This window comes from Orcinus orca, chromosome 10 (genome assembly GCF_937001465.1).
Source record: "Orcinus orca chromosome 10, mOrcOrc1.1, whole genome shotgun sequence".
Classification (NCBI taxonomy): domain Eukaryota; kingdom Metazoa; phylum Chordata; class Mammalia; order Artiodactyla; family Delphinidae; genus Orcinus; species Orcinus orca.
The window spans coordinates 100,216,146-100,235,335 of NC_064568.1; the positions used below are offsets into that span (position 1 = coordinate 100,216,146).

At 43.5% G+C, this 19,190-nt stretch overlaps 1 protein-coding gene and 1 non-coding gene across 8 annotated transcripts in view; one reads left to right on the plus strand and one right to left on the minus strand.

The window, feature by feature from the left end:
* The window catches only part of EEF1E1 (eukaryotic translation elongation factor 1 epsilon 1), a 29,172-nt gene extending 10,364 nt beyond the window's left edge, over nucleotides 1-18,808 (plus strand). For 3 of the 7 annotated variants that reach the window (XM_004281048.3, XM_033408091.2, XM_049715636.1), the window contains one exon: nucleotides 5,022-5,767. In XM_004281048.3, the coding sequence (XP_004281096.1) occupies nucleotides 5,022-5,162 (141 nt within the window). In that variant the 3' untranslated portion in view covers nucleotides 5,163-5,767. Of the gene's footprint in view, nucleotides 1-5,021; nucleotides 5,768-14,502 lie in introns of those variants that run through there. The other 4 variants (XR_004477649.2, XR_004477650.2, XR_004477653.2 and 1 more) reach the window with 4 other exon arrangements.
* Nucleotides 6,948-7,020, minus strand: TRNAE-UUC (transfer RNA glutamic acid (anticodon UUC)). The gene has a single exon. It is a non-coding gene; the product is annotated as a tRNA-Glu (tRNA).
* Nucleotides 18,809-19,190: the final 382 nt, after the last annotated feature.

Sequence of the window (19,190 nt, forward strand, 5' to 3'; positions counted from 1 at the left end):
CCAAACCTGTACACTTTCTTCCCCATCCAGCCTAGATCCCCTTTGTGTAACTCAAATCCCCAACTCTTGGTCAGTCCAAATATGTGCCTTCAGTCCTATCTCCTGGCTGAGCTATATCGGAGAAATCACACACAAGCTGTCATTAAGAAGATGAGCATTTCTCCCCTCTAATTAAAAAAAAAAGATGACAAGGAAGTGTAACTCTTGCACACCAACGTGTATATTTACCTTCTTCCCTCTCTGGCTTATACAGGTCATGCGATAGGGAAAGGAAATACTCGGAGAAGGAGGGAGCTTGTGTGGAATTTCTTTGCCAGCAGAGTGGACAGGGTCCTAATGCACAGCACTTGTAGCACTGGCTGCCAAGCTGTTTCACTGTGAGTCTAGGTGCCCACAAGGGCGTATGGTTTTCAAGCAGGTTAGAAGAGTTTCATTCAATGCTGCGTGTGAAAACTAGACTTCCAGGGAGTTCCCTGGTGGCCTAGTGGTTAGGATTCCAGGCTTTCACTGCTGTGGTCCGGGTTCAATCCCTGGTCAGGGAACTAAGATCCCATAAGCCACGCAGCTCAGCCAAAAAAAGTAAATAAAATAAAACTTAAAAAAAAACTAGGCTTCTGTTAACAATATTCAATGATCTCTGCCTATTTATATTCCCTATTTTGACATGTGTATCCTTTTTATATTTAGTGATTACAGTATTATGATTGAGTATCTCATGCTTATTGTTTTCCAAACAAAATTGAGTGAAATGATACGTAAATCACTGTTCACCATCCCTTTGGGTTCATAAAATGAGTCCATAACCAAAGCAGCTCTCCCACCCTGGTCCACATGCAGGCAGATTATGTCAGAGAAGTAAACACCTTCTCAAGGAACGGGCCTCACAGACGAGGCCTGTGCTGTGACAGCGTTGCCCTGCGGTGTTAAATGACATTCCTGTTGAGTGAGGTGTAAATATACCCAGGTGAGAAAAAAAGTGATTACTAGGTGTTGAGTTCGGGCAGAGTAGACGGGAGGTTCAGAGCGGCTTCCTGCTTGTGTTCATCAGACAGTTCTAGCGCTTTGTTTGCCATGGCAGTGCATTTATTTTTGCCCTCATACGTTCCTTCATTTACTTGTTCACGTTATTAAATACTTAATATGTAGTCAGCACGATCAGCGCAGTATACAAAACAGCAGTCAGGGAACCTTGATGGCATGAAATAGTCCTGCTGTGTTTTGTTTCAGTGTGAGCCCGATTTTAGCGGTGGCTGATACTCTGAGATCTGGTCCATCATAATTCCCTCTGAGCAATATTACATTGTTCTTCCTTTGTTAAACTGCCAGTTACTGTGGCCGTTTATTATCACCCCTGTGACTCATTGCTTTCTTAAAGTGATTTCTTCAGTAGATAGCAGTCCCTACGAACAGGCTGTTACTCAAGATTATTAAAATCCTTTGTAAATATGTGCTGCTTGACTATAAGATTGTTATCAATGAGATACATTTGTTTCCAAGTTCGGAGCACCAGTGGAGGTGTCATTCTTTTAGAAAGAAAGGAAAAGTAAAAAGAGCTGCAGCACAGTCCAGGAACGCGGGCCATAAAGAATGTCCCAGAGGCAGCATGGTGCCAGTTGGAAAGGCAGCAGACCAGCATTTCACCCTGGTCTGGAATGGGTCACTCAAAGAGTTTCTCACATGTCTTCATGGAAAATCAGTGACTAAGAATGTTATCTGTTTGGCTTTAAAGTTCAGACTAGTTGTAGAGTGCCAGTATAAATAAGAAGGAGTGATTAGGTAGAAGAGCCAAGCACCACTGTAGACTCGCTGGCATTCTGACCAGTAAGAAGCAGGAAACGGTAACTAGAACAATCGCATCGTGTTTCCTGTTGTAAAAAAAAAAGAAGAAAAAAATAGTCAATTAGAAAGGAATGATGGAAAACCAGTTTTAAGTAAAATATTTGATGGGGATCCCGTCCCAAAAGTTCTAAAAAAATGTAAGTTTGGTGAGGGTAAAATCTTTCTGTTTGTTTCTGGTTACAGTATGTTCAGAAATAGAATGTCTACCAAAAAAGTAGTGGCGGTAACAAAGCGAGGTCAGTCATAATTTTCTCAGACTCAAGGGGCAAGCTCCAAAGTTTAAACCAGAAGGTTAAGCATAACCTGATCTGTCTGAAAAAGTGCTGCATTTCTAGCAAAATGTTCTGAGGGAAAATGAACAAATTTACATTGTCTAAACTAGATCATCTAGTTAAAAATTATTGGAATAAATTAGGAAATGTTAGAAGAAACTTTAGAAGTTCCTGGAATAACAGTTATTTTGTGCTGTGGGTCTGTTGTAATCCTTACACTAGAGACCAAAAAAGTGAAATTTTTAAGTTGGAGAGTATCGATTTTGCCATGTGTTGTAGTTTGTTGCTGTTGTTAAAATCTTCAGTGATAGGCCTGGTGGCAGCATATGCTAGGCCCGGTGATACCAAATGCTGTTCTGAAGTGTAAATAGTAAATAGACACTGCCCTTTTTCCCTGTGTCAAAATCTGAGTGAACAACTTGAACGTAGATCAAACAAGCATCAGTACTTTATTGTTTGGAAATGCTTTCTTGGTGCATTTTAATTCATTCTGAAAAATAACATCTCACAAAATGGCTGAGTAAAGACTTTTTAAAATGAAAGAGTTCTGAAATTAGTCAAATTTGTAAGCAGTCAGATTGGATTCATCATGTATTTCAACAGCTGACATGAAATCAAGTTGCAGTAATACTTGCTACTTTTTGCTTTAACTGTCAGTAAAGAGGTTTGTTGAAGTTGGTTTTGAATTTTATTTACGTATGTAAATATGTATGTATGTATTTATGTATGAAGGGAGGGAAGGAAGGAGGAAGGAAGGAAGGAAAACTCACCCCCATTTCCTGTTAGAGTTGCAGCTATGTTTACTAGTAGTTGAACTTTTTAAAAATCTTGTATTTTCTTTAGAAGTCAGTGGTGAAGTTCACCTATGGTAAAGATTTAGAAAAAGAACAAAAAGTTAGCTCTTTTACAAAATGTGTTTTACCTTTTGAAATATGGACTGATATTCGGTTTATTCCGCAATTGTTGTTTAAGTGCCTTCTATGTACAGTACAAGATAGTTAGGAATAATATGATTCTTTACATGTGAAACCATGAATTCTCTTTTAATAAAAAGTAACTTTTACACTAAAAAAAAGACTTTCTTGACCAATTTTCTTGACTATTGTGTTAATTTTTTTTTTTTTCTCGATGCGCGGGCCTCCCACTGTTGCGGCCTCTCCCATTGCGGAGCACAGGCTCCGGACGCGCAGGCTCAGCGGCCATGGCTCATGGGCTCAGCCGCTCCGCGGCATGTGGGATCTTCCCAGACCAGGGCACGAACCCGTGTCCCCTGCATCGGCAGGCGGACTCTCAACCACTGCGCCACTGTGTTAATTTTTTAGTCTGCTTGCCATGGTCTAACTGTGTTATAGGTGAACAGTTATAGTCACATGTTTCTGATAACTGGCTGCAGCCCTCCACCCCCTTAAACAAGATGAGTGTATTTTTGTAATTTGCTGTAGCAGCTTGCTGTGTAGGATTTAGACCAGAAACTTAAATTTTACATAACAGTAGCAGTGAGACCCCCCTGCTAGTAAACTGGTCCAACAGAGATAGACATTTGACACCAAAGATGTTAACAGATCAGATGTTGATACAGTTGTATCCTAATGTCATAAAGGAAAAAAGGAAGGCAGGATGACTTCTATCACTTTCTCTTTTTAGACTGCATTATAGTAAATGTGAAATGAAAATACAAGTTCAATTAAACATTTATTGAGAAAATGCTATATGTCTACCTTTTAATTTTATTGCTAATAATATTTTACATTCTGTAATAATTATTAGATACCAGAGTGATTTGTCCTTCAGTGTTGTTGACCTGGTGACTTAGCAGAGTGTTTGCCTGGAGGCACAAGTATATGCTAAATTCTGAACAGCCATCGGGCATCCATCACTATAAGTGCCTTCCAGCAAGCAGACTGCCAATGGGTTTGAAGTACGTGAGGGTGACTGAGATTTTTGGTGTGCGTGAACATTCCTTGTCAGTTTTAGGGAGACTTGCAATATGTTAAACAAATGAATTAACAACAGGAGAAGGAACTACACTAATCTTACCTGGTCCGTGGCCGTCCTACTGGCTTCTCCTTACCTGACACCTCTTCATGATTCTAATCCAAGATTTGGCTCAAAGAAAAGGCTTCAAGTCACCTACTTTGGGATCTGAGCCCAGTGAAATGATAGGCACCCACTATTTTGATTGCATCTTTCCCTAACCAAATCTCTGGGCATCCTTGTAGCTTGACAGTAAATTCTGTGAACTACTACATCCTCTAAAGATTGAGTGCAGCTTTATTGCAAACAGAATTCAGAAGGTCTGTTGTTCATCTGAGACATACACCCCAGAAACAGCCCTTCCTTCTTGTATTAAGCAGTAACCCCCTAACATTAAATGAGTCAGTGTCTTCTTCAGTAAAATTTTCCCGCAGAGTTTAGTAGAAAGAAGCAGTTGTCTACACATACATATACACCAGCCATCTACAAATATATATATGAGTTTACATTGTATTCCCTTGTTAAGTATGTTAGATGCCAATAAACCTTTCTTATTTTAGGTTTGCGAAAAATATTGGAGAAGGAACCATGTCTTAGTCTCTCAGAAGCTATTCTCTTCCTTTCTTGTATTTTCCTTTACAATAAAGTAAAAAAACAAACTTTAGTCCTCCAGGTCCTGTGTTAATGTAAATTTTTCATTTGTTGAAAACTTCAGATTTCGCCCCTAAGCACATCTGGTTTTGAACTGAACATGAAATCATTAAACAAATGGTGGGCTCATCCAAGTGGCTGAAGTGGTTCACTCCTATCTGAATATGTTGGCTTTGAGAACTGTGGGGGTTTTCCCCCCCCAATTTCTATCTCCTACTCAAATGGTATTAATAGTTGCACTTATGTAATGTCTGTGTTGTGTGTGTGTTTTTAATCTCTACTTAGGTTGACCTGACAGTTCAAGAAAAGGAGAAATATCTTAACGTGTCTCGCTGGTTTTGTCACATTCAGCATTATCCAGGCATCAGGCAACATCTGTCTAGTGTTGTCTTCATCAAGAACAGACTGTATACTAATTCCCACTAGAAGCCATCTGCGCTGTACAGAAGAGTGATTAAGATATTTTAAATGGAAAGTGTATTCTGGACCAGAGGACTGACATGAATTGATAGGCAGCCATTCTTTATTCATTGAAGTTGGTAGAATTTTTAAAGTATAAACTTGTGTCCCAACATTTTATTTGTTCTTTAGTTGAAATTTTGCAGTTTTTTTAATGTAAAACTTCAAGTGCTGTCAAAACTTGAGATCAAGGTATCAATTATCTTATTTTTAGAAATGAAATTTATTTTAATAAAAGTTGCAAATCAGTGGCTTAATCTTAAAAACAAATAGTCATTCTGATGGTTGACAATATTTGGCTATTTATTGACCTCTTTCATCTTATAAATTAATTTTCCCCTTCTGAATATTTATAGTAGTTTGTTTTTTAAGAACTAGGGTAAATTGTGCCAAGGAGACAAAAAAGGGAAGACAGATGGATTTGTTTTCAAATATTTATGTGAGCCAGTAAACATGGTTGAAAAATTGAAAAAGTCATTTTTTTGTTTGTTTCTTTCCTGTTGTCGGTATTCATTGAGGTGAAACTACTGCACTGCCCTAGAGGGAAGTGGAATAAAACACATTCCCTTGAATTCATGGTTCTTTTGTTGTCTTTGGGATCATTGGAATATGCAGTAGCTAAAAAGCAATGGGAAATTCCCACTATCCCACTAATTTCGGACTTGGTAACTACTAGATTTTTCTAAACTAAAACCAACATGGAAAGGCTGCTGTTGACATTCTGTGTAAAGAACGAAGACTCATACTGTATTAAAACAAACCTATACAGTTTATAACTCTTAGTGGCTGAGTAAATAAATAATCAATGATTGAGAGCTGAAGAGCTTATATTTACAAATAATAGGAAAAATTGTCTTTGAACACTTCGCTGTTAATGCTGTGCAACATTTTGGTGCTAACTCTGAGTCTCAGTAGAGTACAATTCAAAGCTCAAGTGCAAAGAGCAGAGACTTGGGAAGGGTCCATCCCTTTGGCCCAGTCCTGCTTTGATCACATACTAGCTGAATGCATGACCTAAAACAAATCAGTTAACCAATTTTCTTAATCTCTAAACATAAAAATAAAATGTAAAAGTAAAGATAACTCTAAATGTTGAGGATTTGTGGAGACAAACAAGCCTAACATACAGCCCATGGCTGTCAGTAAAGGTTTCTCTTTGTAAGAGGCCCCCCACTCCCGCTTTTGTTCTTCACGTTACTGAGTCAAGAGATTTAATAGGCCAAGGGTATTGAGTATATTGTGATAGATCAAGACAATTTTTACAGGATTGGATTTCACAATTCATTGCTATTGGGAGCATTTTTAATTTTTACAAAGTAGCCTTTATATTAGAAACTCTGAACTTGTGTTTGCATGTTCAGAGACTAAAGGGCTCAAGTTCCCCTTGGGAGTTAGTACGTGTGCCACAGAGGCAGGCCCAGTCTGACTTCTCATGCATGCCGCTGCCCCAGCTGGCTCTGCTGTAAGGCTTCCACCTTAAAGTCCACTGCTGCAAATTACTCCTTCCCCTAACACTTCTCTGGTCTCCCCTAGACCGGGGAGGTAAGCAGGATAGACAGGATAGGCAAGAGATGGGCTAGCCAGTCCTTCCGTCCCAGCCATTTCACTCTTTTCCTTCAGTGTAGGTCAGCTGTGAGGAAGCGGGGGACAGAGGATACCGGATACCTCTTTGCCAAATGTATCCTCTTCCCACTTCCACATGGTGAGTCTTTTTTTTTTTTTGGCCACGCCCCGTGGCTTGCTGGATCTTAGTTCCCTGACCAGGGATTGAACCCGGGCCCACGGCAGTGAAAGCGCCATGTCCTAACCACTGGACCACCAGGGAAGTCCCCCTTGTGAATCTCATATCTGCTAGTCAGTCCTTCATTACAGAGCATATCATTGCTTCCATAGGTTATCACCTACTACGTGCCAGGATGATCTTGGAAGATGCAGGGGTGGCAGAAAGAGAAAATCCTGGCTCCCGTAGGCAAAGGTTAGATAAGGTTAGATGTTCTCAGCGTCTAAATCGAAACAGTTCATTTCCCCTTAGAAAGGCTGCGGGGCGTCCTGGGTCATTTCCATCAGGTACTTCTCTACCTGAAATGCCCTTTCTTTCTCACTTGATGACCTCTTCAGTATTCAACTTTGTCGTGTCCTGGAAGTCAAGTCCACGCTGACCAACCCATCTCCCCCTGCCTCCCATCTGGCACTGACGTCATTGTGCTATTTTTGATCACTAGTCTCTTCCACCAGATGTTTAATTCCTTGGTTTCAGAGACTGTCTTTTCGCAGCTGTCCAAACAATAACTGACACATAACAGTAGATGCTCGATGTGTGTTGAAAGAATGTAGTATTAAGTGCATTTTGAGCTAACCAAGAAAAGTGTAAGTGTGAATTGCAATTAGGTACAGATGTATGGCAGAAAAACCACATAACATTAAGCTGGGTGGTTTCTTAGGTGAAAGAAGGCAGCCCACAGTTGGTATTAGGCATCTAGCTGCTTTCCACTTGACGCGCCTTTCCGGGGAGCCCTATTCAGCAGAATCCATTTACATGTCTTTGGCCATCCCAGCTGGGAGAAAGGCCAGAAGTGGAGTCCTTTAGCACACACATTGCCAGCCAGAACAAAACTTGTGCTATGAACGAGGAAGAAGGAAGAAAGGATACAGCTAGGTAGGCAGCTAGCTATCTCTATCACGGTAAGTAGTGTTTAAGTGGGAAAGTACTTTCTGAATGCTAAATAATCCAGTTGTAAAATAATTTTTGTGAGTAAATTGTTGACGTTCCATGGATCATCAGTTTGCAAAGAATTCGAATACCATAGAATAAATACTTTTCACTGATCACGGTTTTCAAGGTTCACAAGCTATTTTAGGATCCTGCAATACTGAGTTATGAGGATCTGTGAATGCACTTTTAATAACAGCGCTAACAGCTAAACACTTCTTGAGCGTTCAGTATGTGTTCGGCACCACTCTAAGTGTTTTAAGTGAATTCACTCCTTTAATTCTTATCCCCTTTTGCCAGATAATGAAACTGAGGCACAGATTGGTTAAGGAACTTCCCCGGGTCACAGCCAGTATCCAGGGGTTGGGATTCAGTCGAGTGTCTGGCTCAAACTCAGTCTGTAAGCACCAGTGTGCCTGGCAACTTCTGCTGAACCAACTTGTGAAATTCGTTTTTGCCAACCTTAGAAAAAGCTGCCCTAGGCATTGGATAAAACAAAAGTGTACATAACTTTGAGAATAAATTAGATGTTTCCACAGTTCTGGATATACTAAATATGCCTGACTCGTACACTTTAAATGGGTAAATTTTGTGATATGTGAATTATAGCTTAATAAAGCAGGCTTTTGCTGTTGGTTTTGGCTGCACCACGTGGCATGTGGGATCTTAGTTCCCCAACCAGGGATCCAACCCACGCCCCTGCATTGGAAGCGCAGAGTCTTAACCACTGGACCGCAAAGGAAGTCCTAAAGCAGCTTGCTTGCTTGCTTGCTTGCTTCCTTCCTTCCTTCCTTCCTTTCTCGCTCTCTCCCTCCCTCCCTCCCTCCCTCTATCTCTCTCTTTCTTTTTCTTTCTTTCTTTTTGAGTCAAATACATTAGCCTTACCGTATATTAATTACGAGACCTTGGATAAGTCACTGCATGTGAAATTCCTCTTATGAAACAGAGGTGAAGATGACTGATCTCATTTAATTTGCAATAAGAAGGTATAAAAATTACCTAGCACAGTGCCTGGCACACAGAAAGTGATCAGTGAAGGACAAACTGCTATGGAAGATTGTAGAATCATAACCCACAATTTTGTAAAGTCAAATTCTTAACTAATCCATAAGCCTCTTCCCACCGGCCATCTCTGAGGCACCTGCTCAACAAGATCAGATAAGATAACTAGGCAGAGCATCTTGTGGTTTTAATATTTAGTTGTTTATTTACTTTGGCTGCGCCAGTCTTAGTTGCAGCATGCAGGATCTAGTTCCCTGATCAGGGATTGAACCCGGGCCCTCTGCATCGGGAGCACGGAGTCTTACCCACTGGGTCGCCAGGGAAGTACCCATCTTGTGATTTTGGTAAAACATCAATCCATTGTATTACTCACCAGCTTAAAAATCTCTGGTCCTCATATCTTTCAAGCCATTGAACAAAGGGCGCATACTATTTTTCTTTTTTTTTTTTTTCCCCTAAAAGATCAACGAAACTCCTCTAAAATAAAGTGTATGCCATTCCTTCTGAAAAGCAGATGCCCCTTTTCACCATTTCCTTTCTGTAATTCCCAGAAGCCTAGAGCACTCATCATTCAATAATCCCTCTGGGGCTTCCCTGGTGGCGCAGTGGTTAAGAATCCGCCTGCCAATGCAGGGGACACGGGTTCGAGCCCTGGTCTGGGAATATCCCACCTGCCGCGGGGCAACTAGGCCCGTGTGCCACAACTACTGGGGCCCGCGTGCCTAGAGCCCATGCTCCTCAACAAGAGAAGCCACTGCAGTGAGAAACCCACTCGCTACAACTAGAGAAAGCCCACGCACAGCAACAAAGACCCAATACAGCCAAAAATAAAATAAATTTTTAAAAAATTAATAAATTTAATAATCCCTCTACATTCAATATCTTGTAATAACCTATAATGAAAAAGAATATGTGTATATGTATAACTGAATCACTTTGTTGTACACCAGAATCTAACACAACATGGTAAATCAATTACACTTCAATTTTTAAAAAAATAGCCCTCAAATATTTCTTTAGCACCTACTGTGTGTCGACAGTCGACTAGGCCCTGTGGACAACACAGGTACACACTTGCCCTCATAGGGTTTCCAATCCAATGGTCTGTAAACAGATTCCTGAAACAGCAGGTAAAGCATCCTTGGGAAGGCAACCAGCTGCTCAGCATTCTTTGAAAGTAAATAAAAATAATCAGATACCATTAACTGAGTGTCTACTGTGTCTGGGCTCTGTACCAGACACTTTACAACCTTCACATTATCTCATGTTACTCTAGGAGGTAGGGCAGAGGCAGAGACTAACCCACATGCTGACCACCCAGTTAGACCATGGCTGGAGTGAATGGGAACTGTACAACTGCAGAACTGGAGGACATCACCCATCACCATTTTATGCACTGGGGTTTGATTTGACGGCCGTGACTAGGTACTGGCCCTGTCTCCCTACGCCCTGTGCAACTTTCAAGAACAGGTCAAAAATTCCAAGTAGGGAAGGATCATTCTTCAGTCGAGGATCCACAAATTTTCCACTAATTACAATAAATAATGGTTTTAAACCAAATAGAGGGGAATTCCCCAGGGTCCAGTGGTTAGGACACTGCAGTGGAGGGCCTGGGTTCAATCCCTGGTTGGGGAACTAAGATCCCACAAGCCACGGCGCTGCCCCCAAAATAAAAATCAATAAGTAAACAAACCAAATAGAAATAATAGAACTGGAAGCAGTATCAAAAGGCCATTTGTGGGACTTCCCTGGTGGCCCAGTGGTTAAGACTGCACACTTCCAGTGCAGGGGGTGTGGGTTCGATCCCTGGTCAGGGAACTAGGTCCCGCATGCATGCCGCAACTAAGACCCAGCACAGCCAAATAAATAAATATTTTTAAAAAAGACCGTTTGTCTTTCGGCCCACTTATACCCAAAGCATCCAAGATGTCACGAAGTGATTTGTGGAGTTCCGTCACAAGATGGTAGAAAAAGTGACCTAACTTAAACTCTCCTCCATCCCCATCCAGATTCAGCATAACATTACTGCATGGAGGTTTTTAACAGATGTGTGGGCAAGCTCATTTTTACTCCCTGTTAAGCATATAGGTCCCCCATTGGCTCCCCCAAGTTAAACCTGAATCTGTAGTCACCACAGTCTGTAATGGGCACATTAGGTTTACCGCAGGGACCAAGGTAGGAAGGTAGGAGTGGAGAGAATGGGCAGATCACCCGCTGCTGGTGCGTCATGTGAGAGCCCTGCTAAAAGTCCTTCCAGCATAGCTTCAAGACGTGTTGATAAAAATTTAAGCAGAGATATTGTTAGGAAAGAATAGAACTCTATTGCAATCAGGTACACGTACATCACACTGAGAGATAAAATACACAACCCTTGACGAGGAGTCAAATTAGAATGATTGTGAAGTACAGCTTTTTCATTTATGTATGGTTTTTTCTATCATTTCACTTCATTCCTTTAAAAAAAAAAGTCAGATGTTACACAAACTTTGATATTAATCTAGCTTTGGCAGAGATGTGGTGGTTTTGTGGATTCGAGCATTTAGCTTTTTAGCTCCAGAGAGCGATATTTCTTCTTTCTCTCCATAATGAGATAACCTGCTTCTACCCATTACCAGGGCACTAAATTTGAAATTCTCCATACACCTGAGTAGGCTGCTACATATCTGGCCATCTTAATTTTAGTCTTGATTTATTGAAGCTGAATTACATTCCCAACTCTTCCTGGAGCTCTGGGTGAATTTTATTGAAAAAGCAGTGGGGAGAAATTTGCTATCATATATCGCTCTTGCTGGCCAGAGCTTTTCGATACACAAGGGGCTCTATCTGCTCCATGTCTTGTATGCTGGATTTATAACACTGAAGCCCAGCTCTAGGGTTACATACAGGCATATCAGAGATGAGATGGGGAATTTGATTCTGTAATAATGATTACTTGTTGCTGGAGCCCATATTCCTGCAGGCTCTTCCTTTATTCTCCCTGCCGCCAATGAATAAAACTAATTCCAACTGCTACCTTATCTAGCAAAACTCATCTTTCACTTACGAGAGAGGCCAAAAGAAGGGAGACAGGAAGTCAGGAGAATTTGAAATGCTGGCCATTTTTGCTATTATGTCTCAAGGGTTTCTTCTTCCATTATCATGCTTCCTTTAGGAATATTTTCATCTTTTAAACTTTCGTTTCTTTGTGGGGAGAATGAAAGCGTCACATGTCTTCCAGCCTGGCGAGTTCATTTGATGGCTCATCTGTGCTGTCTGTTCCACTTCAGAGAGGCTGGGTCCCTAGGGCTAGCCGGTTGTATTAGAGATCCTGCGGACTTGGCTTGCCATTTCTGCTAAGGGTCATCGGTCCTCGCGGTCTTGCCATGGATAATTTTTGCCTTCCCGAACATCATCTGCTTGAGAAATTTGTGCCTGGCAGGCCTGTCTGTCCAAGTTAAGCTTGAAATACAGTAGTCACACAACTAACCTGACAAAGCATCGCTCTACACAGCAAGGCCCCAGGCCTGCTTTGACCAAGACCACAAACTTCCAGCCATCTGATTACAAATTCCAGAGTTTCTTTGGTGCAGTCCATGAACCAGTCTGTTCATGCAACGTGGGTTATCCTTCCTCCACTGCCCCAGTTTTCCCAATCTCCTGCAACACACACACACACACACACACACACACACACAGATACACACACACCCTTATCTTAAAAACCCTTAGAAATGCTTCACCCTCTGGTTGACCTTACCAGTTCCTGACCGTTCGGCACTTGACTTGAACCCTGAGACTTAGATGAAAGAAATGTAGAGCTGACTGTCATTGTCTGAAGTTTGAGGCATGTGTGACAGACATTACATGAAAGCAGTGGTTCTCAGACTTGAGCATGAGTGGTAATCACCTGAGGCTTCTCAAAACACAGATTGCTGGGTCCCCGTTGGAGTTTCTGATTTAAGAGGTCTGGTGTGGTGACCCCACCATGAGAACCGTTATACTACACCTGTCCGAAGCTTGGGTGACGATCAGACACAGAGCAGCTGCACTCATCCAAAAACTCTTGCTCCTGTCTTTTTGCATAGCTAAGTCCAGTTTTCTGGAGGTGGGCCTAGCCTGGTGGTGGAGCATCCTGAGTTCTGATTGGTTGGCTCTGTCCCAGGAGTTTCTCTCTGTAGCAGCTCTCGCGGGAAAGCACTGCATGTTCTCCAAGTGATGGAGCTACGCTGGAAGCAGCTCTAAGAAGCATCAAGCAGGATTCAGTCCAAGAAGGATCAGTCCAGGACTGTCAAGTCGTTGCCTAGTCTCTGCCAATGCAAATACCCAGCGCGTTATTTCATACCACACAGCCTCTGGGCTTAGCATGCCAGAGGCATTTCCAAAACTTCATATGATTAACACACAGTAATATTGAGTATTTTACCCCAAAAGACTGTCTAATCTTTTCCCCTCCTTTATTTCCATCAGTTTCTTCCATTTTTAATTTTTTAACCCACTTCAAAAATAGGTTTGACAGGGCTTCCCTGGTGGGGCAGTGGTTGAGAGTCTGCCTGCCGATGCAGGGGACACGGGTTCGTGCCCCGGTCCGGGAGGATCCCACATGCTGCGGAGCGGCTGGGCCTGTGAGCCATGGCCGCTGAGCCTGCGCGTCCGGAGCCTGTGCTCCGCAACGGGAGAGGCCACAACAGTGAGAGGCCCGCGTACCGCAAAAAAAAAAAAAAAAAAAAAATAGGTTAGACAAAAAAGGATAAACAGTAACGCCAATAGAAAATATGCAGAGGAAATCTCATGAAGTGGATTTGATAAAAAGCAAAATAAATTTAGGAGCGCACTCCCGCAGCTATGCTTATCCTTCATGGGCTTATACTAAGGAATGAGTTTTAATTTTGTTCTCAAGAGGCATGTAATAAAATACACATTTTATTTTTATTTTCTAACCTTTATAAGGTTCAATAAGGAGTTAGCAAATAATTTACCCTGAAGTCAGAAATTTACTTCTTCTAAATTAGCATCATTTCCATGTTTTAGATGCCTTAACTCTCAAGAAGCACAATAATTGGCAAAATCCCTTTACCGTTCCATGGTTTAGAAGTGTCTGATACTGAGAGTCTCTAAAAAGGGATCAAGCATAGAGCGCTGTGCAGGGGAGAAGAGCTACTCTTAAAACAGGAGAAGTGCTTTGTGTATGATCCCATTTAGGTGATGTTTTTGAAATGACAACGATTTAGAAATGGAGGGTACATCATAGGTTGCCAGGGGATGGCGTAGGGCAGGGAGGAATGTAAGTGTGGGTACAAAAAGGTGCCAAGGGGGATCTTTGTGGTTCTGGAGCTGTGCAATATCTTGACTGTGCTGACAGGTACATAAACCCACACATGTGATAAAATTATATAGGACATAATACACACACACAATGAGTACAGGTAAAACTAGGGAAATCTAAATAAGATTGATGGACTGTATCAATGTCAATATCTTGGTTATGATATTCACATTTACAAAATGTTACCAGTGGAGGGAAATCAGGCAAAGTGTATGACGAATCTCTGTATTATGTCTTACAACTGTATGAGAATCTACAATTATCTCAATAAAAGTTTTATTTAAATAATACAGGAAACGTCTTATCAATCCAGAGACAACTAGAGATAACACAAGCCCTTCAGGGAGATTCCACGGGTCAAAGAGCAAGGACACAGAGCAGCCCGGACCCCAGCCCAAGGTATCTGTCAGGAGGGCTCTGCCACTGGAACTTTTCTTTCAGTTGCTCTTTGCTGTCTGAGCTGCAGTTGAAAGATTTGTGTCAAAGAGGAGAAAGAAACAGAGGTGTACTCTGGACCTGACCATCCCAGAGAACAACGCAACGCAGTACTGGGCGGAAGAAAACAATCAAACAGCTGGAACGTGTATCTACAGGCTGTAAGCAACAGAATTTCAGGAAAGTCATTGCATAGGGATTTAATATTGTCCCCTCTGGTAGATGTCACCTCCGTGAGGGGAGGAAAAGCCTGGGTCAGCGCTATATCCCAGCCCTTAGCACTGCGCTTGGCACACGGAAAGTGCTCAATCCATATTTGTTAAACGTGTTTGAATGAGGAAATGAAAAGGCCAGTTAGAGGTAGTATGGCTTCCCTCTTCCTTCTCTCCAGATCACCCTCCCCTACTTTCTCTTTATCCACCACCTACACTTAAACACGTACGCAGGGACCAGGTTGTTTCTGCCCCAAACCAGCTGGGCATTTAGCCTCTCTATGCCTCAGCCTCGTCACCTGTCAAATGAGGAGAATAATAATGCTACCAACTTCAGAGGACTGCCATGAGCCCTAGCTGGGTCAGCACGTACAGAGCACTTACAACATTAGCTGGCCTGTCATAAGTGCCACGTAAGTGTTTGTTCAATTGCAGCAAGTTCTGACACTGACTCCCGGAGTTAGCCCAGACCTCATAGACTCCAGAAGGCTCCACAGCTCTGGCGGTTCCCAGGCCACCTGAGCTTCTGGCCAGCTGTCTACAAATGTCAGGAGGTCTCACTTTACCCTTTCAGGTTCAATAATTCACTAGAATGACTCACAGAGCTAAGGAAAGTGCTGTGCTTATGATTACAATTTTATTGTAAATGATACAAGTCAAGACCAGCCTAATGAATAGATGCGTAGGGTGAGGTCTGGGAGGGTCCCAAACGCTAAGCTTCTGGGTCCTCATGTTTGCCTCACCCTCTTGGCACATTAAAGTACGGCTACCAACCGGGAAGGTCACCCGGGCTGTCCGGAAGGTTTTTACTGGGGTTGCACTGTGAAGACATGGTTGATGTATCATTGCCTGAATGACTGAACTCAATCCCCAGCCCGCTCTCCTCGCCAGAAGTCAAGCTGATATTACATGGCTCAAAGCCTCAACCCTTTAATCACGTGGTGGTCTTTCATGCATGGCCAGCCCCCATCCTGGAACCATCCAGGGACCCACGTGAGTGAGCGCTTTAGCATAACTTCCGGCCCACCAAGAATAACAAAGCCACTCCCCTCACTTGGGAAATTCCAAGGATTTAGAGGTTATCTTCCAGGAACCAGGGATACGGATCAGCCAAGTTCTTTATTATACAACAAAAATAAAGTAGATTCAATTCATTGAACAGGCAGAAGGGGCAAGGAAAACATTCCAGGAAGGGGGTGTCTAAAAAGGAAGAGGCAGGGCTTCCCTGGTGGCGCAGTGATTGAAAGTCCGCCTGCCGATGCAGGGGACAAGGGTTCGTGCCCGGGTCCGGGAAGATCCCACATGCCGCGGAGCGGCTGGGCCCGTGAGCCATGGCCGCTGAGCCTGTGCGTCCAGAGGCTGTGCTCCGCAACGGGAGAGGCCACAACGGTGAGAGGCCCGCGTACCGCAAAAAAAAAAAAAGAAAGAGGCAGAAATAATGTCTGGCACAGTCATGACACAGTGGAGAGACCACATCGCCACCCCACCCCACCCCCAGCTGATGGAGCTCTGCTGTTTTAGAAGCACCAGCCTTGAAGTCCATAGACCAGGGCTCTGACCATGGTTCTGCTATTTGATAACTATGGTACCATGTTGTGGGAGTACATTTACAGATCATTGTAAGCCATGTGAAATCCTTTCTATAAGAGGATATAAGAAATCCTCTATAAGAGGATTTCTATAATTCACACACACACACCTACCTTAGTGGATTAAAACAACAAAAATTTATTATTTCTCATAGTGAAACTGCACAATTCAGATTGGGACGTGGAACCCACTGTCTTTTTTTTTTTTTTGTGGTACGCGGGCCTCTCACTGTTGTGGCCTCTCCCGTTGCGGAGCACAGGCTCCGGACGCGCAGGCTCAGCGGCCATGGCTCACGGGACCCAGCCGCTCCGCAGTACCTGGGATCCTCCCGGACCGGGTCACGAACCCGCATCCCCTGCGTGGGCCGGCGGACTCTAAACCACTGCGCCACCAGGGACGCCCGAACCCACTGTCTTTTAATTGAAATCACACACCTGGTCTCAGGACTTAATGAAGCTCAGGTTCTTTATGTCTCAGCATAGAAAGAATTCAGTGAGAGACAAAGTGATAGGTAAGAAATGAATTTATTTAGTGAGATACACATTCCATAGAATGCGGGTTGTCTCAAACGGCTAGAGTGGCCCTGGGAGAAACACATTTCACAGACAGTGTGGGCCATCTCAGAAGTCGAGAGGCCCCAAAATATGGGGTAGTTAGTTTTTATGGGCTGGGTAATTTCATAGGCTAATGAGTGGGAGGACTATTCCAACTATTTTGGGGAAGGGGCGGGGATTTCCAGGACTTGGGCCACCGCCCACTTTTTGGTCTTTTATAGTCAGCCTCAGAACTGTCATGGCGCTGGTGCCTGTGTCATTTAGCTGATGTATTACAATGAGCGTATAATGAGACTCAAGGTCCCCTGGAAGTCGAATCTTCCGCCATCTTTGACCTAATGGTTTCTAGCCAGTTTTCGTCATATCCTCAGTGGCTATGTCATTCTTTTTTTTTTTTTTTTTGCGGTACGCAGTCCTCTCACTGTTGTGGCCTCTCCTGTTGCGGAGCACAGGCTCCGGACACGCAGGCTCAGCGGCCATAGCTCACGGGCCCAGCCGCTCCGCGGCATATGGGATCTTCCCGGACCAAGGCAGGAACCCATGTCCCCTGCATCGGCAGGCGGACTCTCAACCACTGCGCCATCAGGGAAGCCCTATGTCCTTCTTTTAGAGGTTGTGCCCTGCCCCCTTCCCTCCTGTTTCCATAACACTGTGGGTTGATTAGGCAGTTTTCTGGCTTCATGTGGTGGTATCCACTCCACTGCAGTTCATGGGACTGCGTTCAGCTGGCTGATGGCTGGGCTGAAAGACCCAAGAAGGCCTCCCTCACACTTGGCTGCTACGGGGCCTCCGTTCTCACCTATAAAGCCTCTCTACAGGGGATGTCTCATCTTCCCGTGCTTCTCCACAGCACGGCCTCTCCCCAGCAGGACAGCCTAGACTTCCTGACAGGAGCAAAAGCAGAAACTGCCAGGTGACTTAAGGCCCACCATGTTCTACCCATCAAAGCAAGTCACAAGGTCAGTTCAGACTCCAGGGGAGGGGAAACAAACTCCGTCTCTTGATGGGCAGCAAGGGAGGAAACATGGCAGCCATCTTAGAGACTCTCCCACATTCTCTGATCCTCAGCTTCTGTATCTGAAAATGGGTATTTTAATATTTATCCTAACTAGAATAATGAGAAGATGGTATGTTATGTGTGATGACATTTTATAAATTGTAAAGCGCCAAACACGTGCAAGACATTATAGTGGTGGCAAATAAAGGTGAATTGGGAGAAAGAGCAGATTATACAGGGCTTTAAAAGGAGATAGAGGAGGTTATTGAAATAGTATTTATTGAGCATTTGCTGTGCCAAGCACTGTTCTAAGTACTTTACAGGTATTAACTTCTTTAATCATCACTTTATAATATGGATATCTTATTGCTATTCTGTAGAAAAGGAACATCAGGCAAGTGGCACAGTCAGAATTTGAACCCAGTTCTGTCTGATTCCAAAGTCTTAACTACTGCACCTGGAATTTGTAAGGCCAGCAGCTCCGGGGAAGGGCCCAGGGAGCCAGACGGAACCCCCGCCAAAGTGGCTGATGCAACCGACACCTGACATTGCCACACCACTCGGCCCCGGTCTTCCCGCTCCCCGAGGGGCAGAACTAACGGCTCTGAGGCTGATGCAACCGACACCTGACATTGCCACAACACCCGAGAGATTACCAAAAAAGGGCTGCTTCACACAGCAAGACCTCCCCTGCGTCCATCCCTATACATTTTGTTAGCGCCCGCACCTGGGCGCGACTTCTCTGGCCCCTTTCTCTCGGACCAGTGAACCTCGCCCTGGAGCGTTCCCAAATCAAGCTTGTTTAAGCTCTCCTCCGTTTTTGGTGCCGTTCCTTACAGAATTCTTATATCATAATCAACTGGCAATTGGTTACGGGGAGGTAGCAGCTACCCCAGAACTACTGAAACAGAATCTGGGGAGGCAGAACCCAGAATCTGCAATTTTAACAGCCATGTTAATGTGCGGGGACTATCAATCTCACTGTACTAGAGGGAGCCTGAAGCCGAATCTGGCTTCTGTACCCCGACACCAAATTAAATCTTGGAGACTGAGTTTTGGGTGAAGTAGAAGAGAATAGCTTTATTGCTTTGCCAGGCAAAGGAGGCCACAGCAGACTCCTGCTCTCAGAACTGTGTATCCCAATCTAGAGGGGATAGTGAGAAGTTTTATAGTAATGATTCAAAGAGGGCGTG